This window comes from Siphateles boraxobius, unplaced genomic scaffold (genome assembly GCF_051911475.1).
Source record: "Siphateles boraxobius isolate OS27281-9 unplaced genomic scaffold, OSU_SipBor_1 29, whole genome shotgun sequence".
In the NCBI taxonomy this organism is placed as follows: Eukaryota; Metazoa; Chordata; class Actinopteri; order Cypriniformes; family Leuciscidae; genus Siphateles; species Siphateles boraxobius.
Window position 1 is genome coordinate 20,508,273 of NW_027508908.1, and position 27,721 is coordinate 20,535,993.

The 27,721-nt window shown below is 36.6% G+C and overlaps 2 protein-coding genes across 4 annotated transcripts; one reads left to right on the forward strand and one right to left on the reverse strand.

Moving 5' to 3' along the window:
• Positions 1-700: 700 nt before the first annotated feature.
• Positions 701-26,669, forward strand: ubac2 (UBA domain containing 2). Of its 3 annotated transcripts, none has more exons than XM_077246855.1 (9): positions 701-910; positions 1,542-1,669; positions 8,424-8,543; positions 13,650-13,756; positions 18,479-18,602; positions 19,332-19,379; positions 20,460-20,714; positions 24,737-24,874; positions 25,022-26,669. In XM_077246855.1, exons 1-9 carry the CDS (start codon positions 877-879, stop codon positions 25,127-25,129), a joined length of 1,062 nt encoding a protein of 353 aa, XP_077102970.1. In that variant the 5' UTR covers positions 701-876; the 3' UTR covers positions 25,130-26,669. The 3 variants fall into 3 exon arrangements, with proteins under 3 accessions (XP_077102970.1, XP_077102971.1, XP_077102972.1); XM_077246856.1 differs by having other exon boundaries at positions 712-910; positions 24,740-24,874; XM_077246857.1 differs by lacking the exon at positions 19,332-19,379 and having other exon boundaries at positions 740-910.
• gpr183b (G protein-coupled receptor 183b) lies at positions 13,462-16,691 on the reverse strand. Its single transcript, XM_077246854.1, has 2 exons — positions 16,507-16,691; positions 13,462-16,037 (listed from the first exon to the last, which is right to left on the reverse strand). The coding sequence occupies exon 2, from the start codon at positions 16,014-16,016 to the stop codon at positions 14,946-14,948; it is 1,071 nt and encodes a 356-aa protein (XP_077102969.1). The 5' UTR covers positions 16,017-16,037; positions 16,507-16,691; the 3' UTR covers positions 13,462-14,945.
• Positions 26,670-27,721: the final 1,052 nt, after the last annotated feature.

A 27,721-nucleotide genomic window follows, 5' to 3' on the forward strand; every position in this document is an offset into this window, starting at 1 on the left:
TTAAAAAAATGTAAAAAAAAAAAAAAACTAAAAAAAAACCTATGATTATTAAAATGCTAGTGAGTTGTTACAAAGTTCGGCTAATAGTAGGCTAATCTGGATTTTCACTCTTAAAAACAGTTAAGGTGATGATACACAGGGCAACTTTTTGAGCAATGTTGCTGGGCAATCTTGCAGAGCGATTGTTGCTTGGGCACATTTCGCATTGAAAATGGGAAATACATTTCTATCTGGATAATTTAGATCGGTCGTGGGCCCTGTGTCTAATCTGGTTGCCCGTTGACGGCGACATTGCCCAGCAATATTGCTCAAAAAGTTGCCCTGTGTATCATCACCTTTAGGCTAGGTAAGACTAAATATAAGAGACAATCACTCATTTCCATGTTTAGATCAGTTTCTGTAAGACAAATGCATTTGTTCTGAAAAACAGTTGACTAAAACTATGTTAGAAGCATGCCACATCACATGAGGAAAAAAAAAACATGCTTATGGAAATTTCGCTAGTAGCCTAATTTGTTTTCAGAGTTGTTAAATGTCCGACGTACAAACTTATTTATGTGAAAATTTTAAATTATGACATATATAAATATCCATATTATAAGTCAAAATTATTGACATAAAAGTCGAAACAACCCTCACCTGTGTGGTAAAGTCACTAACTTGCGGCCTCTATTGGCTTCTAACAGAAAACGATTATTTCATAGGAGTGACGCGGATGAAGTTTGTCTCCTGCGAGGCACCATCCATGATACCCTTTCCCCTTTCCTTCTCTCATATCGAGATTTCCATTTAACTTCTAAGGTTTTTACGTTGTAAATTCAGTGCCTTTAAAACGTAATCTTTTTAGTCTTCTTAGTTATATTCCGCGTAAGTGGCATGATGTTTACATCCACCGGTTCGTGGGGATTGTGTAAGTATAGCTCAAAATCATCATGTCATGAAGATCATATCCTGCTGTCATTCATTCAGATTAAAGCTCAGTCGTCATGACCTTTAATCGATTATTATCCCACTTCACACATCATCCTTACCTTCAAATAATTTTGCTCTGACTCATGATTTAAGACAGCAAGTGTTGCTATCGTTTAAAAAGTTAGGGGTGAAACCAGGCGCTGCTCTCGAAAATGCGACATGACACAGAATGATCATGAGTGTTATATTATTGTGTTAAGTCTTTAATATGAGAGCTAGACATATAGAGACTGAGTGAACTCTTCTTAAAATCACCATAGCCAACACATTGAAAAACGCCAGCAAAGAGCCTCTGTTCACATTATTACTGATGTAATAATTATAATTAATTTACCTTTTCTTAAGGGGTTCTAAGCCTGTGAATATTTCTTCTGTGAAATACAAACTAATTATGTCTTTCAATTTTAAATTTGGTTTGCATTTTTTTTAAATGAAATAGACAGTTTGAGGGTTTAAGATACCAAAACATAAAATAATATTGATTATTTGAACGTACTAAAAATGAATTAAAACTAAGTAAGTTGACATGACAAAGGATTTAACAATGCAACTTCTCTGCTGTCCTACAGATAAAGCACCCCTGTCCAAGAGCTTACTGCTGCTTCCTACAGTCCTCTCTGTACTGCTTACTGTGCTTCTGCCTCAGTACCAGGATATGTTCATATACAACCTCCAGGCTGTCAGGCAGGGCAAACAGGTGAGCTAATACACTAATCTACTTGAATAATTCAGTGCACTATATAAAATGTGCACTATATAAAGTAAGCATGAAACTGAAGGTGTGGTAGCTATTGCAATGTAAATGTTTGGTGGGACATGATTTTGTCCATCAGGAATTTATTGGATTGTTTTGGTTTGCAATAGCTTTGTGATCTTATGTGAGTGACAAATTGTTCCGCCCTTGTGCCGAAAACACGTCACCTGACCAGAGAAGAGATGTTGTTGCAAGAGGAAGTTAGATTGATGAAAGATTACGAGGGCACACGAAAAAAAAAAAAAAAATAGTGTGTGAAATTGTGCACATATAAATCATTTATAATACATACTGCAGTATTCCATTAAAAAGATAAAAATTGTCCATTTTGATTTTGTGGTGACTTAAACACTGTAAATTGCTCTAAAAAGTTTTTTTAATTAAATAAATTAGCTACTGTGTCAAAAGCAAGAAATAAACAAAAAGGTTTTGCATATTGGTTATAAGATAAATGAGTAGTTCATTTCAAAATTTCCTGATAATTTACTCACCCCCTTGTCATCCAAGATGTTCATGACTTTCCTTCTTCAGTCGAAAAGAAATTACGTTTTTTGAGGAAAACATTCCATGATTTTTCTCCATATAGTGGACTTCAGCGGGTTGAAGGTTCAAATTGCAGTTTCAATTAGTGGTCGACCGATATATCAGCCGATATTTGGCATTTTTTTTAAAAATGTGTTGGAAGCAGACTTTTATTTTGACTGCGCTCCAGACTTGTATTTTGACGGGTTGTACTCTGCGCCTGAGAAGAGAATGGCAGCGCCTGATCCAAGCGTGCTGCACAAGGGGGTAATCCATCAGCCGGAAACTGAAGCCTCGCGGGGGCCGCCATTGTAGCAGAACTTCACCTGCTGTATTGACTCCCATTCATTTTGGCGTCACTTTGACAGTGAATAACTTTACATCTGAGGCGTCCAAAGACTTCATTTGTCCATTTATTTATAAAGAAACACAACATATACAAAAGGCTCCATTACTTTGTATCTTACATTATGGCCCCGTAGAAGTCGTTTTTGTAAAAATAGGTTAACGCTTGCGTCATAACCACGCGACTCTGTCGCACAGTAGAGAAATTACCGTAGACAGGAGGAAAAGCTCACAGGCAATCTTTTACTGTCTATGAGGCAATCGTAGGAACATAGAGGCATAAAGTCAAGGGAGAACCCCATAGATAGAGAGTCCATAAAAGCAACAGGACAAAATATTTCAACAACATTTTTGAGGTATTAGGTGATTCAGATTTGTCTTGGCACAGCTACTAGAAGATTTACAACTGTCAGACTGTCGTCAAGCTCAGTTTGAGCCTGCGCAGTACACTCAGCAATCAGGAAGTGAGTGCAATAATTGGGCTTCAGTTTTCTCCGTTGAAATCAAGGGGATCGCTGTGTCCATTTCTTTTACTGTCTATGGTGCTGCACAAGCCCTGAAAAGTGAAGCCAAAGCATCTCGATCGCCCCCCGGTGACTGGTCCTAGTATAGGTCATAAGCCCTGCCTCACCGTGTTATTCAACAGGACATGAGATCAACTAAACGAATAAATTACACTTCAAATATATTTTTTTCAAAAGTAGTTTCTGTCATTTGCTGTCATTTTTATCACGCTGGTGTAAAGTCAAGTGTTTGTTTTTAAAATAAGTTTATTTTTAGTTAGTAACGTGATGCAATAAAACAGTGGTGTGACGTCATGATTGACAGGTTCTCTGAGCGAAGTAGTCACTGAAGCACCAACGGACTTCGGGTTCTTCGGAGGACTGAGGAGATTATAATTTCTTTTTTTAACAAGCCTCTTGTCATACTACAATCAACACATCAATATTGGAGTAGAACGGAGGAACGGAGCAGATATAGGCCACTTAAAAAAAAGTCCAGTGACTGGGAGAGTGCATTCGGCGAGAGTGAGGGCGGGGTGTTGATTTCGCGGCTTTACTTCCTGCTCACTACTGCGCAGGTCTGGTCCCGAGATCGCAACTGCGGAGACTCAAGTCCCAAGATGTCAGCGCTATATCGGGACTCTGGCGGCTTCACTTCTCACCAATGGAAGAGAGCGAAGGGCCGTCGTCCATTTTTTTTACAGTCTGTGGCCTGATCACATAGCACTCCGCTAACTCATATTATCCGTCTTCATTAGTTTACGATCTCTGTCATTCATATCTAATACTTTGTTAGACAGAACTGGTAACGTTAAACAAAGAAAGTAAATGCTATGCAAAAAGTGAAGCGTTGCTTTTATATGATTTGTAACAAAAAAGGCAAACAATCAGCCTAAAATACTTTCTCATTTACCGTCAATATTCAGCAAATGCGCATCTACAACATTCAGCAAATGCGCATCTACAACATTCAGCAAATGCGCATCTACATCATTTAAACAAATATCTTATTTGTTTATTTCTTGCAAGTGAAGAAATTAGGACAAAAGTATTGTAATTTTCCTATACTATTGTGTAATGTAAAATATACTTTAGAAATATTAATTTTCATTTATACAGTACATTTATAGGCTATATTGATTTTACGTCATAGGAATAATTGTATAAAACATTATTATAATAATTGTTTGGCATCCTAAAACACTAGTGATAATGTAGTGTAGACTGAGACTCTATATCATAACTAAAAAGATGTTTGAGCCCTTTTTAATGTCCAAGTACAGGTCAATGCTTTTTCTTTGTTCAAGTGCACAGTTCATGGGTTGAAGCTCTTAATTTTGAGCTCTCAAAGTGCACCAGATTGATTAATTTAATCTTAAAATGTACAAAATGTTCTTGCGGGGGGGCATGCCCCCGAACCCCCCTAGAGGGACAGAGAAAACCCAACCGTAGTTTTACAAAATCCTATGGGAAAGAACAATCATTTATGAACTTTACTCCAGCATAGTACAACAAAGTTCCTAAAGCTGTTAATGCCAAATTATAATGTCCTTGGACAAACTACATTTGGACTGCCCAAGGCGGGCCGGGCCCTACAAGACATTGGCCCTCATTTATCATTCTTGCGTAGAAACGGGCGTATATGTTGGCGTAAGATTATGCTTACACTCCTCTCACCGCCTGATTTATGAAGCTGTGCGTACCTCTGAAATCCAGGTGTACACAATAGCTGCCCTTGATAAATGCCGCGGCTTAAAACGATCGTCATTAGAATAACACGCCCCTATATATTCAAGTATCCGCTTCCCCCACGCCCTCATTTTACGCCATGGACACACGGAAGACGGCAAAGAGGAGACACTTCTCTGGAGATCGAGACCATCACAATCATGGAAAATTATTATTAAATCAAACAACAATATTGTTGATGATAAATTCAAAGTTAATTGTATTTTTTTTCAAAACGCTATAAATCCATCCAGTTTTTGTCTAAAAAACAACAACAAAAACAACAACAAGAGAACATGTAACATATAATCAGGGACTCATACTATAAATGAATATAAATTAAATAAGTGCAACTGCATGAAATAAATAAAAGCCAAACAAAATAAATAGTAAAATAAATTAAATAGTAAAAATAAAATAAATATTTCCAATGTCACGTTCCAATATTGTCCACCACATAAAACAAATAATTTAAAAATAACACACAGATACAGTCCTTAAATACAACAATGTTAAAAATACATTCAAATCTTTTAGTAACACATTTAGGCTAATAGTAATTCATGCCGAACTTGAAAAAAGTAATGATAACAATATTCAGGCCTACTATTAGGCTACGTGTTGTAGCCATTAACTAAGTGCATTTAGTTTCATATTTGTTAAAAAATTATAATGTTATTTTTTCCCATCTATGTTAATTATGAAAAGTGAACATAGGCTAATATAGGATGCGCAATATATCGGGAGACATGCTCAGACATGATTTTGGTCACTTAATTAAGTTTGGTTTAGTAGAAAGCCTTTCTTTAAAGTGAATTTCATTTTGTAAAAATTGTATCTTAATTGTAATATTTTTTTCATCAACCAATTGCCTGGATTTAATAAATAAGAAGCAAATAGCAGACAATATAATCAGGCGTCATGACATGGAGGCGCGGGTGCGGTCCCTTGCATTGCACGTGAACTGGAGCGCATCTCATCACAAATTAACCGAAACTCAGTATATGCCTCACAGACATGAGAAATATATCTATAAAGAAAGCTTGAAATGTATTTAAACGAAACAATTATAAACGAAAAGAAATAGGCTACTCTCTCTATAGGCGCGTTCACTACAGAGATGGTGATCATCAATTTCATCTTTGCAGACACAACACTAGTTTATTAATAGAAATAAAATACAATTTTATTTTTAAAAATGGCGTTTATCGCGTTTTGGAAAAGAGCTCCTCTTATCTTTTAGTTTGTCAGTGCGTTTTGTGGTGTTAGGAATTGTTTTTCTGCGCATTTCCGCACTAACTCAAAACGTGCGTACATGTACACCACTTCCTGACCTGGCGTAGGATTTGAGCGTGCCGTACGCCAACGTCCATATTGATAAATATCAAAGTCACCGTGGTTTTGGGTGTACGCCAGGTGTACGCTGGAAATTTGGTGTACGCACTTTTGATAAATGAGGGCCATTGTGCCCAGGGGCCTCTGAATTCTTGATCCGGCCCTGGCAGTAACCTGACGTAGGTGGAAAATGTTGGGTGGGACGAAAAACACATTTTTCTACTCTAACTTCAAATTCATCCAACATTGTTGGTTTACCTTTTATTTATTTTATTTTTTTGTAAAGGGCGTTTGACTTATTCTTTGCACTTTCGCTTTGTAAACACTAGGTCGGTACTTCCGCCTACATCAGACTTGACCTTTCAACAGGATTACATAATGCCTGGCGCCTCACAGCTAGTCTAAGACAAGCATTTCTGGTTAAAAAGTATATAAATGATAATTTTTTTTAAGAAAATGACGGATCGTTTGGCTAGATAAGACACTTATTCCTCAGCTGTGATCGTGAAGAGCCCTTTGAATTCTGAAGTGAGCAAACGTTAATCCTTTAAAGGAGCCATATGTAAGATTGTGGCCAAAACTGGTACTGCAATCACTTTCAAATTACTGTAGAGTGGTGTATCCCCTTCCCCTCCTCCCTGACTCGAGGTTGCCAGATAGGCTGCAGGATCCAGCAGGAACGTAGGATGCTACAAGAAGCTTTTTATGTTAATTGTTCATGCTTCAAATGAGAGATGTTTTGCAAAGTAATTATTTATCGCAAAAATTTACTAATGGCGATTAGCCAAATATAATCGTAAAGATGTACGCTCGTATGTGACAGTACATTGTTAGAACAGTAGCTGTTAGTCTAACTTGTAACGGTAGGTATCTGTCATTAACGTAAGTACAAGTGCCTCTGTCACTGTGTGTAACCGATATCAAAGATACAGCTATTCATTTAGCTGATGCTATAAGTGAAAAACTGTCTTACATGCGCTTCATTAAGGCACACACGCAGACTAGCACACACCCGCAAGGTCTCTCGCTCTCTACCTCTCTGTCGTGCGCGTGCTGTTTGAACATACATATTCACGTAGACTTGCGAAAACCGGGACATATTCATCGTAGCCTTTGGAAAACCTGGACATATTCACATAGCCATTTGAAAACCGGGACATTCAGTGTCCCAGGACAGGTTGTTAAAAAAAGGGACAATCCCAGAAAAACCGGGACGGGTGGCAACCCTGCCAGCAGAACACGTCCATAACGCTAAAATATGTGATGTGAAAGATTAACGTTACATGTCATTCTATTATTTTTGGCTGTGGAACTTGCAAGATAAACAATAATGGGCGTGCTAATGTTGTTTTCCTCAGCGTCTCATCATAATGACAGAGAAACAGGCTCTGATAATGCATTGCTAATGTTAGCAATGACGACTCGCCGTTTTTATTACCCAAATAATTCCTTACCTTTTCAATTCGATGACCCACCTCTCCATATGAGCTAACGTAACGTTACTTTGCACGAACATGCATAACTTTGTTCGACTGTCATGAATATTTGAAATGTCCATTTACATCAAGTACAAGTTACCCAAACATAGATGAATCTTACCTGTCCAGGAGAAAATTAGCAACGTTGGCATCTGTCTTCAAATTCTTCTCCGTTTTCAGCCGTCTCCATCTTTCAAAGGCATCTCCTATACAGATCCTTGTTTTATTTAAGACTTTGTCACGAAGTATTTCGGATTCATAACGAGGTTATTTTGGTTTCGCAACGTTAGACTTTTTTTATCCGATTCCGACACGTTTGTAACTGCAGCTGTGGTAACTGGCAGAGCTGGCAACCCGTATGCCGCAACACTACTGACTTGGTGATTGGTAGATAGGTGGAGGGTGTCGCATCAGACCAAAACACAACATGACAACATCAACATCAGTTGAGGGCTGCAACTTCACTTTTTAAATGACAATATCCCGGCCGGACTACTGTTGTCAGTGATATAAGTATTTGAAATGAACATGATTTCTTAATGTCTAGTGACATATCAGGGCCATTTTATGATTAATTGAAATAAATTTCTTACATACAGCTCCTTTAAAAATAATCAGTTTCATACTGGTCATAAAAGGTGTCTTATTAGTCATTCTCTTGCCCTAGTTCCTTTCGTCTTTTGTTGCTACCAATTTTCACTTATAATCGATAAATTTTATTGGATTGTCTATAATATTTTTGCAATATTTCTAATATTGTGTGTGTTTTCCATGTCTCTCTTGTAGTTCTGGAGGCTGGTGAGTGGACGGCTCATCTGCCTGGACCTGAAAGACACTTTCTGCAGCAGTTTGCTTATCTACAATTTTCGCATATTTGAGAGGAGGTTTGGCAGCCACAAATTTGCTGTAAGTCTCAGGTGTGAATAATCCACTCGTTATGTCTGACGTCACGTTTCACTGCTTTCTGGTCCAAACGCTTTATCAGATACCAAAAGATAACAAGGAATGGTGCTAATATACACTCATGGTGTGATGTAATACTACTTAAAATCTTTTATAAAACATTCAAATACTGGTCTCCAGACGTCGTGAGCACGCAGAGACTGTAGCGCACACCATAAGATTTAAAAGCTAATCTTAAATGTGTAATATGAACGAATAGTGCTCATAAACGGCTTTTGAGATAGTATTGTCAAGTGAAACGAGTTGAGGCTTGGACCTGAAAACGGCATTCATTACGTTGGAACTTAATAAGCGGATAGCAGCTTTATCTCTCTTCCAATTTTTTACATTTTTTTTTTACTTCTGTGTTTTATATTACATTGCAAAATATTTGCAATGTAATATATTTACATTGGTCTAGACGAGTGACCTTTTCCTTACACTGTTTGTGAAGTATTAGTTGATATAAATGTTAAGGAGTTTTACACCAAATGCCACTGTTTTGTTGTACCGTAGAACCCATTTTCTTAAAACATTCCCTGCATAAAATTGTACAGTATGTAAATTCATAATAATTAGAGCTGTCAGGCAATTACATTTCTTAATCTTATTAATTACATAATGTGCTGATTAACTAATTGAATTAATTGCAAATTAATCGCACATCAATTTTGGCTAAGAAATTCCACACTTTAGTTTAAGGTCCAATTCTTACTATTAACTACAACTTTTGCCTCTTACTGCTTATTAATATTTAATAAGGTAGTTGTTAAGTTTAGGTATTGGGAATAAGGCATTATGTGCTTATAAGCTATATGAGCTTTATTAGTACTAATAAACAGCCAATATCCTATAGTATGCTAATAAGCAACTAGTTAATAGTGAGAATTGGACCCCAAAGTGTTACCGATCATTTAAAGTCATTATTGTGTTAGATGAGAAAATCATTGAATAGACATTACAAAAAGTAACTTTAGAAAGAAGTGATTAGATTCAACATAGAATTTATTACACATGAACTTTTAAAGCTACAATGTGGCCAAAATATTTTTTTCAGAAGCTGCATCTGAAGTGGCATTTAGGTACATGGAATGAATGGAAGCTTATTACCGCCACATAAGAAAAAAAAAATCTAAATTATGACTTTAAAAATCAAAATTATGACATAAGTCGACATTATGACTTGCTGCTCATTGATCTGACGTGACCCAACACAGGATGAATTGTGAACACATTAAAAGGATGGTTCGGAGTAATTTCAACCTAGGGTCCTTTGCACCATGATCTTGAGCCAAACAGCCCCCCAGAAGCATTTTTTCCCTTTTTCGAGCATTATTAAAGTTAAAGCTTATTTAGAGATATCAGCCGAATGGTTTAGTGCAGGCACTAATGGATCCAAGGTTGTATCTTGTGAATTACCCCACTAATAATTCCCGGAATGGTACCACTTCTACAGTAGTACAAATAGGTTCTGTACTCATAAAACGAGGCATTGGAAAGTTTGTAAGTACATTAGAAGTTTATTTTAAATAACACTTGCCTGATGGCTTATGCTACCGCTAAAGCCTTGTTTATGGCATATTAACTGATTGGAAAACGGTGCTAGTTCTGCTGCAGAACAGTTGCAACAGGAGGTTGTGATCGGGCAGCAGTTTTCATTTAACCGTATAGCCTACTCCTGTAAAAATTAACGTATATTTCAATAAATGGCACACGTGACAATTTCAACTAGAGATCCTCTTTTGTATCAGAATCAGAAAGAGTATTGCCAAGTATGTTTGCACACACAAGGAATTTGTTTTGATGGCAGAAGAAGCTTCCAGTACACAGAGACAACACATATGTATATGCAATATGTAGGCTAAATGGACAAAAATAGACAAATGTGTATGAACAGGTGCACTAGGCTATACAACAGAATAGTGTTGCATAGGGCTGCAACTAACGATTATTTTGATAATCGATTAATCGGACGATTATTTTTTCGATTAATCGGATAGAAATTAAATTAGATTTTGTTTTTTATTATAACTAAATAAAACCGTAAATCAGGGTATTTATGTGTAAAAGTGTACTTTAAAAAGTGCAAAAGCCACACATTGAGTTTTACTAATATCAATATTTGCATTGTTTTTAATGATAATTGCTGATGGCAAGTTGACAAACATGATTATTGTTAAAAAAATGATATCCAACATGTTTTAACACAATTTTTGTTAAAACAAATTTACACAGACATGTTGTTCAGATGTGAATATCTGAACTAAAAACAAACTAAAAACATCTAAAATATATAATTCATTTAATTTTTATTTAAAATTAATTATATATAAGGAATATAAGGATAAAGAATATAATATATATTATATATAATATATATAAGAATAATATAAGGATAAATTGATTAAATAAATATAGAAAGACTGAAAACAATTGTGTGAATGTAGAGCCGCAGTAGATCGCGTTTGAAAAACAATTAAAACTTAGTAGACAAATGCTATAAAAAGAGAACGGAATGGAGGTAACGTTACCCAGCAAGCTAACAGGCTTGAGTAAAGGACAGGAGAAATTATGCATTAGTGCACAAGCATTCGCTGAAAACCACTGAGTACAGTGACTAAAAAACAATATTTTACTGCTGCTGTTATTAACTGCCTTTGTATTTAATGCTTCACTTTGTAAACACCGTTTTAATTTAACCTATTTCTGCGGTAGCGCTATTTTAATCCATCACTTACGTTGCGAGCGAACTGATTGCGCAACCTGATGCTCGAGACAAAATACAGACATCCCAAGATCCCGGAAGTCCCGGGAGTCTCCCGCATATTGGCCGTTTCTCAATGTGCGTTCTTGTCTGTACTTGTGTTCTTGTGGACTTGTGAAACGTCATCAGTCGCTGCCCAAGTACTGTCTCAATACACAAGTTTGCATTTTGGCAAGAACGGTTAAAAATCCCGGAAGTGTTCTTGACACGCCCATTTTACCGAGGATGCATTGGTTGGTAACTTGTGTGAACTTGACAGCAGAAATATCCCAGCATTCATTTCGGCATTCGAGGAAGGAGCGGGGAGCAGAAAGGCAGAACAACAGTAAGTCGTTTTTCTACAATTTCGTATGCTATTTCATCACTAAATTCACTTCTGAGAGCATTTGATGCGAGAAATCTACTGTGTTGATTTCAAATATTGCCATTTTTACGAAAATTTATGGCGAATCGAAAATATGCTCAAACATTTTCGGTAGTGAAGAATCTCCTTACGCGCACGCGGGTGTAGCTAGCGAGCCAACCGGCCAGTCATGCTAAAAACCTGGCTGTTATCATCAATAATTCTTGTTATGTTTGGGTACTGAAGACGGCGCTGTGCGGGGGTATTGCGCAATACCCGCAAGAACACATCGCCTCAAACTGTCAGCAGCGTTCTGTGTGCTCGTCACCTTGTAAGTTCATACTTCCAAGAACAACTAGCAAGAGCGTTCTCCCCAAGAACACAAGTCCGTTCTTTGCATTCTTGGTTTTGAGAAACGGCCATTGATTGCGGCTCCCTGATGCCCGCGAATTAGTTCAAACTCCCGGAATCTAGAGCGCGCAAGCAAGAGCGCGCATGCGAGACATAAGAGACTGCTCCAAACCGTGTAGCGCGCGCGCTCGGCAGAGCGCCTGAGGGAGAGAGACGTGTGTGTGCGTACCAGTAAACGCTCCCCGTGACGTAAGCAGACCAACTAATCGATAATGACATTCGTTGACAACGATTTTCATAATCGATTATAATCGATTTTATCGATTAGTTGTTGCAGCCCTAGTGTTGCACTTATCATTGCCCATGGAGGCATTTAAATGTAAATGGCTGACTCTATATCTATTTAAAGCAAAGAGAACGATGACATTAGATAATGTTTGTAGCTGAGATATAATGATATGCAATCACATTACTTTGTTAGAATTTGTAACAGATTAAAGATGCATCAATTAATGTATTATTTCAAATATTATCAAAACCGAAAAAAAAAATTCTCAAATGAAATCTTGCATTACACCATATTGTGATGTGTCATTATGGAAATATGATCCCCAGAACAGCGCCACTCTCAGGTAACCTTATGTACCGGAAGTGTCATTACTTTAGGATTTCATAGGTTCTCAAAAAATTAAGAACTTAGAGGGTTAGATGCAGTCGTTCTCTAACAAAATTGTGCATTACAACGTATTTTTCCTGTTTTCTTATACTATTTCCATAATAACACATCGGAATATGTTCAATGAAAGCCACCACGTCCCCCCCCCCATAATTCTTGCTTAAAATCCTTTCAAGACTGCTTTTGCTCAGACCTATTCCATGCAATTAATTTTATAAGGCATTAATCGAATCATTAATAGCTAAAATCACGTTTAAAATACTCATTAATGTGTTCACAATTCATCCTGTGTCGGGTCTCATCCGATCAATGAGCAGCAAGTCATAATTTCGATTCAGTTATGTCATAATTTAGATTTTTTTATCTCATAATTTCGACATAGTACGTTATAATTTAGATCTCGTATCTATCATATCTTTTTATCTCGTTATTATGATTTCAGTATGTAATAAATACAGGAATGGGCTTCCATACAGATGTGCCATTAATATGATTGCAAAATGAAACACTCTTAACCCACAGTAGGCTGCGGTATTAATGAGTAAATCATTCAGTCATTCCTTCAACCGATTCATTTCAAATGGCTGATTCATTCAGGAATGAAGCAAGTGACCATTTTAATGAATAGTTTACTGAATAATTGGCTCGCTTGATTCGTTAAAACCGCGGATTCATTCAGTAATGAAACACCTTCTTCTGTGACTTTGAAACTGTTTTCCTCTGTGAAATTGAGCAAAAACAGACAATATTGACAATATTGTGTCTAAAATGTAACACAACATTAACTTCTTTATTTGTTGTATAAAATCAATATCACATTTGCAATCTTACAGATATTTAGGAGAACAGCACTTTTTGTTGTTAAAATGTCATTATGGTTTTGGAGAAAACTGTAAAAACCTAAAACTTTGTCATATTTTTGACCATGATGCTTAGTCCTTCCTTTTTGGAGCCTGGATTCTCTCTGCTTTTGTGGACTTGCTGCTGACAGAGGCTCTTCGCTTCTTGTTTGAACTTCAGGTGGATGTTCTTCCAGCTGGACTGTGAGTAACATGACTTTATGTACCATGTTTAGCTCTTTACAAACTGTTTGGCGTTTTCAACAGTTTTGCCATGCGCATTTACTGTATACTGCAAGCACAGAATGTATTATCAAAGAATGGCATCAAATTCCAGCAACACTGTCTGTATGTCAAAGTGCAGTTCTTGTGTGTCCTGTGCAACAAACATCAACTTCCCTTTTTGACATTGTCATTTGGATTAACTTTCTTGTCTCATTTTATTGTTGTGAAAGTATTCTTTACTTCACCAATATATGAAATATGTGTTGAAATGACAAGGTCTTTACAACGGTAACAGTATGTTGTGAAAATGAAATTCACTCTTTTTTTCCCCTTTCTACTACTAGCTCTCAGACAATTTATAAGATACTTTCATAGAGTGGTCTTGATAATCTGTAATAACAACACTAATCTAAGATGGTGTCATGCTCCAGTCAATCAAAAAAAACAAACATTTTTTTTTGCATTCCAAGTCTTATGAAATCCACAAAGTACATGTTTCAGGTGTCATCATCTCTCAGCTTGACTTGTGACATTTTGGTTGATTCATCCACACTCACGTTTTCACAATAAAAACAGCTTTTTGATATAGTTTAACTGCTGTATTTTGCATTTTTCAAACGTATTTATGGGAAAACCATTATCTGTTCTTTATTAAATGGATAGTTTCCACTAAAATGCCCAAACCTTTTTGACTTTCTGTCTTCTGTGGACACAAAAAAAATAGCCTATATATTTTGAAGAATGATAATAACCAAACAGTTTTGGTGGCCATTGACTTCCATTGTATTGTCTAAAAAAAGGGCAGTTGTTAAAATGTCTTTTTTATGCTCCATAGAAGAAAGTCATGCTGTTTTGAAACTGGTTAGTAAATATTGACAGAATTTTAATTTTTTTGTCAACTCCCATTATCAGTTCAATTTTGAATGAAAAAGTATTTTTGCTTTGATTTTTATTTTTTTTATCAACTTGGATGGCAGTGCTTGCTTCCACCTGTTTCATGAAGTGTGTGCTGTTAAAAATGTGGTGGGACCCATTTGGTGTGACCATTAAGGCCATTTGTGGAATCAGTTAGCCTTGTTAGTGGCTTTTAACCCTCAATTCTTTTTTCCCACAAGCAAGTTTGTTGTGAAGTTTCATCACTTTATGTCGGCTTTTGTCGGTAACAGTTTTACTGACCTTCTCTAATAGAGTTCATAGGTATTTTGTTGTTTTTGCGGCGTGTGTTGTGCACATCACCTGTGCCTGAACTTTCAGGCGAGGCTATTCCAACACTGGAGAAGTGGGTGCCAACCTGCCACTTCATCATCCTCATCAATTTCTGCTTATATCCTTTACACGCGAAGAAGTAAACAAAGGGATCCAGGCATGAATTCAGGTTCATAAGACACACTGTAATATGCAGGGATACCTGAAAGGACTGAAGCTCCATGCAGTCTGGTTCATAGAGAAGTTTCCGAATCATGTATTGCAGGAGGTCTAGATGGTATGGGCTGAAACACACCACAAATACAAATACCACCCCTGCGATAACTCCTCTTGCTTTTTTGGTCCTTCCAGAACGTTCTGTTAGCCGATTCGATTTTGCTGCTAGACATAATTTATGGGTCAGTATGGAATAGCAAGCGATAATTATCGCAACCGGGGCGACAAAGCCTAGAACTACTGCTATGATCAGCATGTAGGGCAGCCCTTTGAAAACTCCCTCAAAATTGGGGTATTCCATACAGGTGATACTGCCATTAGACTCTGTTTTGGTCAAGTTAATGGTCAGGAGAGGCAATGTCTGGGCCAACACCAGCAGCCATATGGCCAGACACACAAATCTCGCGTTTTTTGCCTTTCTCAATTTCACCAGCCTCAGAGGAAACACCAGCGCCACAAAACGATCGACTGCCAGACAGGTCATGAAGTTAACTCCGGCATAGCAGTTTAAATAGAAGAGCAGTGCTGTGGCTTTACAGAGTCCTTCCCCAAGGGGCCAGTTGAAGCCAAGGCCGTAGTAAACCGCTCGTAAGGGAAGCGACAGGCAGAATAGGATATCAGACACAGCCAGGTTGGCAGAATAAAGAGTGGTTGAATTAAGTTTGGTGATTTTGGAGATCACCACATGAAGAGCCAGGGCATTTCCAAAAAGTCCCACTGGACATATGATGGAGTAGATCAGAGGTATGAGAACTCGCGCCACTGGACGATGGTCATACAAGTTGGTGCAGTTTTGGCCGAAATCTTGATTCGTCATAGTTATTCACAAGAGAGTTCACTGAAAAGAGGGAGGCAACTGGTATTAAATATATACTCAAAAGTTTGGGGTCAGTACAGTTTTTTAAAATGTTTTTTAAAAAAGTCTCTTATACTCCCCAAGGCTGCTTTTATTTGATCAAAAATAAAGTTTAAACAATAATATCGTCAATTATTATTATTACAATTTAAAGTAACTGTTTTCTATTTTAATGTAATTTACTCCTATTCTGGCAAAGCAGCATTCTTCATAAATCATTATAATAATTTGGTGCTCAAGTAACATTTCTTATAATTATCAATGTTGAAAACAGTTAATATGTTGCTTAATGTTAATATCTGCTTAATATTTTTGTGAAAACTAATAATTGCAAACATGGTCACCATAGAATTATATAAAATCTTTTCTGAAACATTTTTCTTTCCATGACGTATATACTTTTATCTTCTATGCTCTTTCTATCTATAATTTAATGGAATGATATACTCACCAGATGGCATAGAGAAGATCTTTAGTCAGACATTTGTGCTACTCTTTCTCTATATCTAATCTCACTTTTAAAATGTAGCAGTATAAAAGTGAGCAAAAGTGAAAGTTTAGCATCTCTTCCTGCCACTTTCTGATCTCTGTCTGTTACTCTGTTCCTCTCTTTCCTCTCACCCCTCTCTTTCTAGCAGTGAGGGGAGGCTGCTTAAGTTTATATGGGGAACTGAAAAATCGTGTGGCTTTCACTGAGACAAGCCATTTTTACGTCAGACAACCATTACTGTTGATTTGTATTGAATCCACATTGAGAAACACATTTAGTTTCCTACATCACTTCAAATTACATTTTAAAACTAAGTGAGCTAGTTAAGACCTATCATCTTTTTTTAACAAGGAAACAAGTAAAAATTAAAATAAGAAAATAAGTTTTATATTATATACTCATGTCTTAATGAATGTACTAGTTGGCATTATCAGGTTCCCCGTTATCTTTTCTGCACCTCTTAAATGGTTGATGACACCATATTCTGAATTTTGCAATCACTGTTGCTTCATTGTACTGAGAATTTGATGTTTATGTTATTGGCTCATCTTCTTTCCTCCATCTTAAAACTACTTGGAAACTACTCACCACAGAGCTTATCTATCACCTTTGGGGACACATAAATTCTAACAAATATGATGCCATTCTGTGAAATATGTATGCATTTGACATACATCACTTCTCTGTTTCCTCTTTTATTTATTTTTTTATTTTCCCAAACTACATTGTTGACCTTTTAGGATCTTACATATCAGGTAGGACATTAAAATCAACAAGCCAACTCTTGCTGACTGTCCCTTATTCTAAAAAGAAGTCAAAGGGTTAGGGTCTTTTTCAGTTGTGGCTCCCAAGTTGTGGAACAGTCTTCCCCTTCATATCCGGCTAGCTCAAACAATAGAATTTTTAAGTCTCAGTTAAAAACGTATCTTTTTAACTTAGCTTTTAGTTAAGGGTATTGTACATTGTAGTTATAACTTATTTCTATCTTTTTATTTCTCTCTACACTGATCTCATTATACAGTTGAAGGGTATGTCTAAAAGTGTTTAGTCATGCATTCATCTGCTGAGTTTGATTAAATGTTTTTATACATGTATGTTTTATTGTTTTTAGTTAACTGTGAAGCACTTTGGGCAACAACGTTGCTATTAAATGTGCTATATAAGTAAATAAAAGTTGAAGTTGGAAGGAAACTGTTATTTCAACTAAATGAAGACATATGCTTTTTTACATTTTCAACTTCCTTTAGTGTGTAATATGCGGTTTAAACGTGAAAAAGTTCTGCAAAGTTACAAAGCACAGTTTGTCCAAAATATCAGTAAGCACCGATTCCAAACTCCTTAAATGAAGTCTTGAGTTTTCTTCTGGGAACATACACATAGAAATATTTCTCATTTGAATAATTACTGCCCAAGGCATTCCCAAAAAAGGGGGGCGTGGTCTCTCGTTGAGTTGCGTTCATAGTTTGTTGAAACTTGTGCTTATTGTAAGGGGTATGACATTTCCTAAACATCAAAGCGGTTGACCAATCACAACACACTGGTTCAGCTAACCAATCAGAGCACATTGTGCCTTTTGGAAGGAGGGGCTTAATGGAGACCGGAACTAAACAGAGCATTACTGATGGACTGAGAAGAGAGGTTCTGCGATGTGATTTTTTTTATTATTTTTTTTTTTATTCAAGCATCAAAACCTATTCTAGTAGACCCCAAAAACATATCGCTAAATTCAAACATTTCTTGAAAATACCTTTTGCATATAGTTTTGTATATTTTATACTTTTTTTTCAAAACTATATGAAACTAAGACAAGGATTATATTTCTAAGAACTTTCACGTGATTTAAACTAGATTTTAAGATTTTCTCTTTAGACAAGGTTGAGGATTGACTTTCAATGATTTTTTTTTTCTCTCTCTCTCTTTCTCTCTTTCTCAGACTGGGCCCAGTCTTTGCTCTCTTTGTGCCTTTCTACAACTCCATCCCACGTGTTCAGGTCACTCAGCTGCTTGGCCATGTGTCAATCACAAACAAGTCTCTGACATACATTGTGGGTGCACAGGTGAGCTCAGATTGCAATTAACAAATCCTTTATCCTTTTTTTATTTTTTTTATTTTTAGGATTTCCATATACAAGTTATATACAATACAAGCTAGATATAAAAAGTTATATATTAGTTACATATGCATGAGATCTCAAGATAATAAGTGACATTGACTGGCAGTCGCTCCCTTTCTTCACAAGCAAGTGAGGTTCAGATGCAATTTAAATGGCTACAACACCATTTTGCAAGAGCAGAAACCACAAATAAAATGTATGTAAGATAACAGAGGCAAGACACATGAGAAATCCTGTAGTACCTGAGAACATAATCATTGTGGTTTGTGCTCTGTGTTTCGGGGCTGTTTTTTGATATTAAAGATAACAGAAGTTGTTGCACATTTACTCAGTAGAAAAACAGACAAGAGTAGATGGCATTTGAACATTTAAATATGTATCACCATTTACAGTCCTGCATACACAAACATGGCTTTAACATACCCATTTACAACTAACCAATGCATTTTAATCTTGTAATATTAGATGATTTGGTTTCATTAAGTTAATGTTTGAGTTTTTTTGTTCCACTCTTGCATCAAATAAATGTTTCTTTACATCATGCAATTGTTTATAGATGCAGTTAGGGCTGGTTGTAAATTAGTGTTGCTGGTTTGAGAGGCTTCAGAGATATTTTGTAGATGTAAAAGTTCTGAATTTCTTCTGTTGTCTGTTCTTTTATCTTGTCATCAGCTCCTGACGTCAAGTGCCTACATGTGGATTGTTGCTTGTAGTGGACTGGTAAGAATAACGTCTCACGTAGATTTGCATTACATTTACATTTCTGTGTTTGCTTGTTTTGATCTGACATTTCAGTCTTTAGTAAGTTTGATTACAAGTCCATAGTGAAATTCAATATGACACACAATCATAAAGCGAGATCCACTGGTCTGAGAAGTCGTTGTTACCATAGAAATAAAATTGTAGTAGATTTTTGGAGGGTAGTGGAAATTAGCTTGGTAACATTAAATAGGTACCTTCCTATAGAGACTATAGGAAGGTTTACATTCAGAGCTTACAGTGATGGTGTTTTTTTTGTAAAGAAACATATTAAAAAACTCCCTGTACACTCTTTCATATTTTGAAGAATGTTTTTGTTTTTCCCAGTACAATGAAAGTCAATGGGGTCTGAAAAAACATTAGACTCCATTGACTTTAATTGTATAGATAAGAAAAAAGCACACACAATTCAAAGTTTCTTCTTTTTCGTTCCACTGAATAAAGAAATTCAAACTGGTTTGCCATGACATGTCCAGGTGGGACTTATATAAATTTACTAGTGCCATATAGCAATACAAGTCGAACTGTCTTGAGCATTGTCTCTGCTAGCAAAATGAGCTGCCAGTGCGTGGATGAGGAAAATATTTGACAACTTTTAGAAGTACATTACCATAGTAGATCTCTTAAAAAGAGGTGCTAAAAGCAACTCAACTCTTTTGATTTGATGGTTTCATTATTCTGGCTCATTGTAGATTTGTTTGAAAGATATTTTTTTAAAGGTTCTAGAAAAACATTTAAAGCTTTTTTTAATTTTTTTTTATTTTTTTACTTCTGAAGCCTTGTTCATTAGCCCCTGTGCTCTATTATACTAACATCGTGTGTGTGGCACAGCTTGAGGCTGTCTACACGGTTCCTAATCAATTAGTCCTGTTGTCGGAAGTAGCACAAACACTTAGAGTATGTCATAAATAGAATGGGGCATCGGTTTACTCTCTGGGATTTTATTACAACATCATTGATTAAATAGGCACTATTGTCTTTTGTTGTTGTTGCGTTACTGTCATGAGTGTATGGTAAGCGTTTACAATCACTCTGTTCCAGATCGCAGGCATGTTCTATTACAGTAATAAGTTGGCTGTCCAGAAGTTCTTGCGTGTGCCAGAGTGGGTGGCCCGATGTGGTTCTGTGCTCCTAGAGCCGGTCTTCTCAGATTCTGAGCCCACTGCAGAGGCTCCGCTGGGGATGGGTGCTACTTTGGACATCCAGAGACAGCAGAGGATGGATATGATGGACCAGCAGCTGCTACTAACTCAGCTGGCACACCTCAGGAGAAATGCACAGCAACAGCAGGCTCAGGTACTTCTGCAGTACTTTTATTACAGGGATAGTCCCTCTGGAAATTCCTGGGGTTAAGTGACTTAACTATAGTGTTTTTGTTATCAGTACAGAGCTTTAACCACAAAGCTATTCCACCACCCCCTCACATGACTAAGAAGTACTAGCCTTAAAAACTAGGAGGTAGCTGAAGGTCAGCTGAATATATATATATTTTTCACTTTTACAAGAGATAAGGGCATCTTATATCTCACTTACAGCCATGGTTTAGAACAGTAGTTTGTTTTTAATATTCTTTTTTGTAATCAGAAACAATTATTGAGGGGAGAAAATAAAATAATTATGATTTCTTGAGTTTTATGTATTTTTTTTAGCATTTTAATTAAGTTCAGGGTGTGTTCACACTTGTAGTTCGGTTTGCTTGGTTCGATTGGTCCGTTCCCAAAAAAACAACAGCATTTAATCCTGGTCCATTTAGCGTTCACATTGGCATTTTTAACACTGGACCTAAAGATACCGCCTCTAAAGTCATAGGGATGTATTCACAACCTGATTGGTCGGCTTTTATGATGTGTATTTTGTGACGGAACTTACCGAACTACAAAACTATCCTGTGTGCTGGTCTAAATGCATTCGTTGTATGTGCATTGCCTACTGTACCTATGATCAGAGCCGGCCCTCCCTATACGCAAACCAATGCGGCTGCTTAGGGCCCCGCCGCCACTAGGGGGCCCCCAAACTATGGTATGACCATAGACCCTGAGCGTGATCTGTAACTCGACATGTTGTAGCCCCCCCCCCCTAACAAAAAAAACAATGGAAATCAATGGGGTCTATCAACTGTTTGGTTACACACATTCGTCAAAATATCTTTTGTGTTCAGCAGAAGAAAGAAATTGATACATGGAGAATGAGTAAATTACAGAATGTTCATGGGTGAACTATTTTTATATATACATATAAGAAGATTCTGTTGATCTAAAGTTATTTAGTTAATTGTTCAGCACATTTTTTGTTATACCAAAAGCAGGTTTGCTGGTTTTAGTACACCACATTGAGTATACCACTTAGTACTGTAAGACTTTGAATATTAAAGTGCAAAATAAGACCTGGCCACTCTTGTGGGTTTGCTACTGTTACAATTTAAAACCGTATAAGGGTAAAAACATGCCAGGCATTGATTCAAGCAACACAGCTACAACTAATAAAATTGAAAATGGGTGAGTTTTGTAGTCTGCGAATAATCAAGCATTCACTCAAAAAAGTAAGCTTTTGAACTAACTTAACTAAATTATGGAATTTGTTTGAAATTGTTGGTTGTAATCTTGTTGTATGAACTTAAATTAATTTAGTCATTCCTGCTAGATAAAGTTTTGTCAGGTTGACTATATTTAATTTTTGCCCTGCCTAGAATCGCCAACATTATAATTTTGCCTAATTTGACTCTACAGTTATTTCCAATGATAGGAGCTACTAGTGTTCAGCATAATAAACCTCTTTTTTACAGAGTAATATTGAATATTACTTATGCAGGTTTGCAAATAAGATTAAATGCATGTATAGAGTATATTGAGCGCACACAGCCCTAAACTAAACACATCACTCTTCTGCATAATGGTAACCACAAAATTCAAAAACATAAAGTCTTCTAAGTTTCTAACATTACTGAATATTAAACATTAACATTAACTAACAACATATTTCCATTTACAGAAAAACACATAAAATAACACTTTAATCCCTAAATTTACCCACCTAATGCAGTCCCTTGCAAAGCATGCTGGGAACTACAGATCGACTGCCCAGTTAGTTGTCAACAAAAATGATTCATGTAGTTTTCTCACAAATGAATTAAGTAAACTTCAGTTTTAAATATATTAGGTTGATTGAACACAATTAAATTAAGTTGTGACAAAATATTAAACAATTGTGTTACCCTTGCTTATTTTAATTAATTAAATTTAACAAGAGGAAAAAGTTATTTTTTTTAGTGTTGACAATAGTCAATCATATTGGCGGCACCATGGGCCCCCAAATAAAATTCTGATTAGGGCCCCATAAAGGCTTGGGCCGGCCCTGCCTATGATGGTATCTTGATCTGCTTCAAGGAGACGCGGTTCTGATGCCTGTACCGAACTCGTGATGGGCAACATCACGACTATGACAAGAAAAAAACAAGTATGCTTGAGCATTATGTCATATTTAGGGTTGCATCTTTGTGACATCATGCCCTGTTTTTGGTTCGTTTACATGACTTTGGTCTGTGTTGCTTTTCTATTTAATTCGAACTGCACCAGAGTTCGTTTGGAAGTGGACCGAGATCCATCTTTTCAGCAGTCTCGGTCCGCTTGTTTGGTGCGCACCAGGGTTTCGGATGGCAGTGTTCTCACTTAATCAAAGGAACCACACTGACAGAGCAATCGCCCCAGGGTTCCTTTTAATCTAACCAAACATGCCAAGTGTGAACACACCCTTACCTTAGGGTAGTGCTTCATGATTCTGGATAAGTTAAGAATGACACATTTTTTTGTTTACAATAGGGATCCTGATTATGAATAGACAACTAAACAAAAAAACATGAGGTTGACAAAATGGCAATTGCTAAAAATGTACTTACAAAATATTTAATTAATTTGAATTAATCACAAAAGTTATTCCCTGATTCAGGTCCCTGTTCTATGTCCTATGTTTTCGGATTGGATATGTAAATTAGGTGAATTTGTGTCATAATTAGTGTTTTAGGTGTTTTTGTTGTATTTGGCATAATGCAGGTAAATATCAGGTAAATAACTACCTGATTGATAGTGTCAACCTTATCAAGATCTGCTTTTTCAAAACAGCAGCATGTGCAATCAATGTGAAATCATTGGTATAAATGAGATTTTATTTTATTTTCCTTTATGTGTTGGAAGAAGTTTCTATTTCAAAAGTATTTCCTTCTGGGTATGTTCACATATTATTAGACTAGAAACCACACTGTTAGTAGGGTGTAATGTTTTCCAAAACGCAGTAATGTTTTCCTTATCAGAGGAGTAGAAACCAAAACTCTTAAACAAGCTCTAACTCCATATTTCTGTCACTCAGATCAGAAAAGTTATTGGGCAATAATTCTTGTTTTTTCTTTTTTCCATTTATTTATTATTTATTTATAGTTGATGGTTTCCTGTGATCAAACTCAGATACCCAGTACCCACATGTTTTCATCACAGATGATAGAAGAAGATAATTTTGTCCTTTATCAATGTGAAAAGCTGTTTGTTTTCTGAGAATTAATCAGCATAGAACATTATCAATGGATAGGACATTTCTTAATGTCACTTTTCGAGTCCTACTGTATATGTACTTGTGAATTTAGGCCTAGAGTCTGCTTACGCTGTAACTGGTAGTGGTAGATATAAAAATGTTGTTGGGATCATACTGACGGGTTGCTCAGTCTTTCTTTTATGGGAGGTTTTGAATGTGGAGAAAAAAGATATCACTACGGTTACAAAAAAAATACCTCTATTACTGAACTCTTCGAACAACGCTATTATCTTTAAAGTCAGCATGAAACAAAAAATTGCAATTGTATTTTCCTTCCCTATGATGGCTAGGGTTAGGAATCGAATTCCGGTTCCATTTTAGAACCGGATCCAAATTTCCAAGAACCGGGGATTTGATGACATGTGAATTATTGTTGTTACGCGTCTACATTTAAAATAATGATCTTGAGCACACAAAACACGTCCCGTGAATTGCCCCTCATAGCCTCTAATATAATGAGTGAATACTGAATTGAGTGTTCATTCGCGTCGTCTTTGTCTTGAACGGACACATATACACAAATGATGTCAAAATATCCTTGTAAACAGTAGGTTTTACATGTGTAACAGTATATTGGATTTTTGGATTAGGTCTTAAAGTGACAGCAGCCTATTGTCATTTGAGTTATTATTGATTAATTTGTAATAAACACTGCAATATTCCATAAAAAATAGGAAATTTTGATTTCATGGTGACTTAAAATGTGATGTTTAATTCCTGTCATTAATGGCTGTCCACAGCAGACAGGTCTCCTGAATTGGAACAGATTCCTCCCCACTTTACGGCACAGAGGACAGAACCGGCACCAAGAGGGTCCTCAGCCACAACAGCCCCCCTCTACGCACCCGCCGGTTAACACAGATGTGGTCGAAGAACAGGTGAGATCTCTAGTACAATTCTTTTCATTTGTTTCACACCTTATTAATTACACCATCTATCAGGAAGATTTGTTGAGCCTCATAGGTTGCCAGATTCAACAGTTTTTGCCAGATACTACATTTTTTTTTATACCATTTTATTTTTAGGTTGCAAGATTAATGGAGATGGGTTTCTCAAGGATGGATGCCCAAGAAGCTCTCAGAGCATCTAATAATGACATTAACATCGCAACAAACTTTTTGCTTCAGCACTAAAACAAAGTAAACTGAAGATGACTAAGAGGAATCGGGAAACAAGTTGAAAAGTACTCAAGAACACAACTCTGGTGTCATAACTACACCTGTTGGAAGAAGTTAACAGTCGACTTTGGTAATCAACTCACAGGAGCTGATGATGTCACTTTCTTTCTGGCTGCTTATTGAATGGGCAGTGTGGGGCGCCTGCTGTTGTGTATTGCTACCAGGAATTGACTTGCAATTGCAGCCCAATCAACAGGACATAGCCAACATGGTGGATCATCAAACATTGTGTCTCAGGGCTTGTGTCTTTTGGCGTTGTCCTTGAACCTATATCTTCTAATAATTAAAAAATCCTATAATATATTGATGAATTATCAAACCACATGCTGTTTTGCTATAAAAAAAAACGGAAGTCTAATGGTATAGTTCACCAAAAAATGGACTCGGCCTGATGTTCCAAAGCTGGAATGACATGAGGGTGAGCAAGTGATGACAGAACTATATATTTTTTTTAGGTGAACTGTTCCTTTTTTTAGGTCAAGTCATAAAGGGCTAGTTGTATGGCAGTGTATTTAAAGTACACCTAGACGTATTGGCTTCTTGAAGAGACCTCTGCCACTGACAAGCCAGAATCAATCTGGAATTTAGTCCAGAACTGACTAATCAAAGTTTGGAAAACTACAAAATGTGTGAAAGCATGAGATCTAATAATCTCTAAAAGCATCGGAATAGTTTTTTTTTTTTTTACAGAGACATAAATTTTGTCATTGTAATTGTGACTTTGGTGTATATTAAGAGCATATCTGTCTGTGTTGATCTGAGAGGGGGACAAAATTTGTTTTAACAGCATGATTTCTCGATCATATAAAAATACAAGGCAAAATATTGTTTAAAACAACTCATTGAATTGAGTATTGATACCCATAACCAGCATTAAAATCATGTCTTTAAAAAAATATAGCCATTTAAACAATATACATTTTTGAGATTATGATGTTTTATGCTAATAAGACTGTTCATGTGAATGTTATTTTTTATTATTATGCTACACAGTGTTTGATTTTGTCTAATCAAGTGTGTTCAAACAAACAAAAAAAACTCTTTAGCTACTCTTAAGATAAATTGTTTTTACTCTGCCAGAAAAGCACTGGTCCACCCAAAAGCCAATCATGCAATGTTCTGTGTTGAATAACCCATTGTGGTCGTATGGCAAGATTTGTTACTTTTGAAAAGTGAACACTCTTAAGATGGTCTTTAAATATTAATAGACTAAACTTGTTCGGTAAACCACCAGACTGGACTTTTAACAGTCAGTCAATCCAATTGTCTTGAGTGTGTGGCAACAGATTTTAGAGAATATAATATGATGTACAATGTCTGGACACAAATCTGTACCCAAAAGCTACCTCTTTTATATTTGCTGTGCTAAACACGCATCACTTAAATCCGTCACAATTTTTTAACTTTAAACAATATGATGTTGTAGCTACTCTTAAATAATGGATAAATATCTCCAACAGTAAACTCAAATAAATAATGATCATGCTGTGTAAAACTTTTTATTTGTGTACAATGCAATGCCTCTCTGAACCATACACACTTGTCAAGCCATATATGGCAGTGTTTCACTGAGCCAGAGGTAGAATGTGACAGACTATGGCCCTTTCCCAAATGGCACACTTCATAAGCACTTGTGGACTTACAATGGCTGCCGCTTGCGCTGGCCGGTTCAATCCGTGAGACCGTAGGGTGGCCCATTTGTCATTTTAGGTCTCAGAAGGGTGCTTGCGAGCGCCCCCTCTACGGTCGATTTGCGCACTGATCAGGCACGGATGCGAGCTCCGCAGCAGACGTCTTTCCTATGCCTTTTTCCCGACAGTCTTACGGCTGATTTATACTTCTGCGTCGGACCTACGCCGGAGCCTCTACGCCGTAGACTACGCTTTGGTTTTAATCTATACTTCTGCGTCGTTGTCCGCGTTGACGCACGCAGAGGGAGCATGTGAAACCCGAGGGAGCGGTTTGAGCAGACCAATCACAGCGCTTGCGTCCGCGCAGAATTGATGAAGGGTACCTGCGCTACACACAGCCTAGGCGAAGCTACGGCGTGAGTTCGACGCAGACGTATAAATTGGACTGTACCCTGACGTGCACCTCACGGAGTTACGTTACAAAAGTGCGGACTCAGAGGAAGACCGCGAGTGCTTAGGGTGCCATTTGGTACAGGGCCAATTAGTAGGAAAATGATTGGACTTCCCACTATTTGATCAAAAGAGCCAAATTTAAAGACACAGCATGTTTTTTTAAATTATTCTTTTCCAAGTACAGGCATGCACATAAACTGCATTAGCTTGGAAAATGGTGCTATTTATAATTTGAGTTAAAGAAATTAGGAATAAGAAACTGAAGATATTTTGGAAAATAATATAATGTATTAAATATAATACTATACTGTAATAGTAAAAATATAAGTTAAATCAGAATTGTCCAGGTGGATGAATAGCACTGTAACAGACAAGATATGAAATACAAAAAATTGAATTCAATTAAAACAGATTTTTTTTTTATCTCTATATTGCTTTTGACAATTCTTTCCGAACTAGTTGT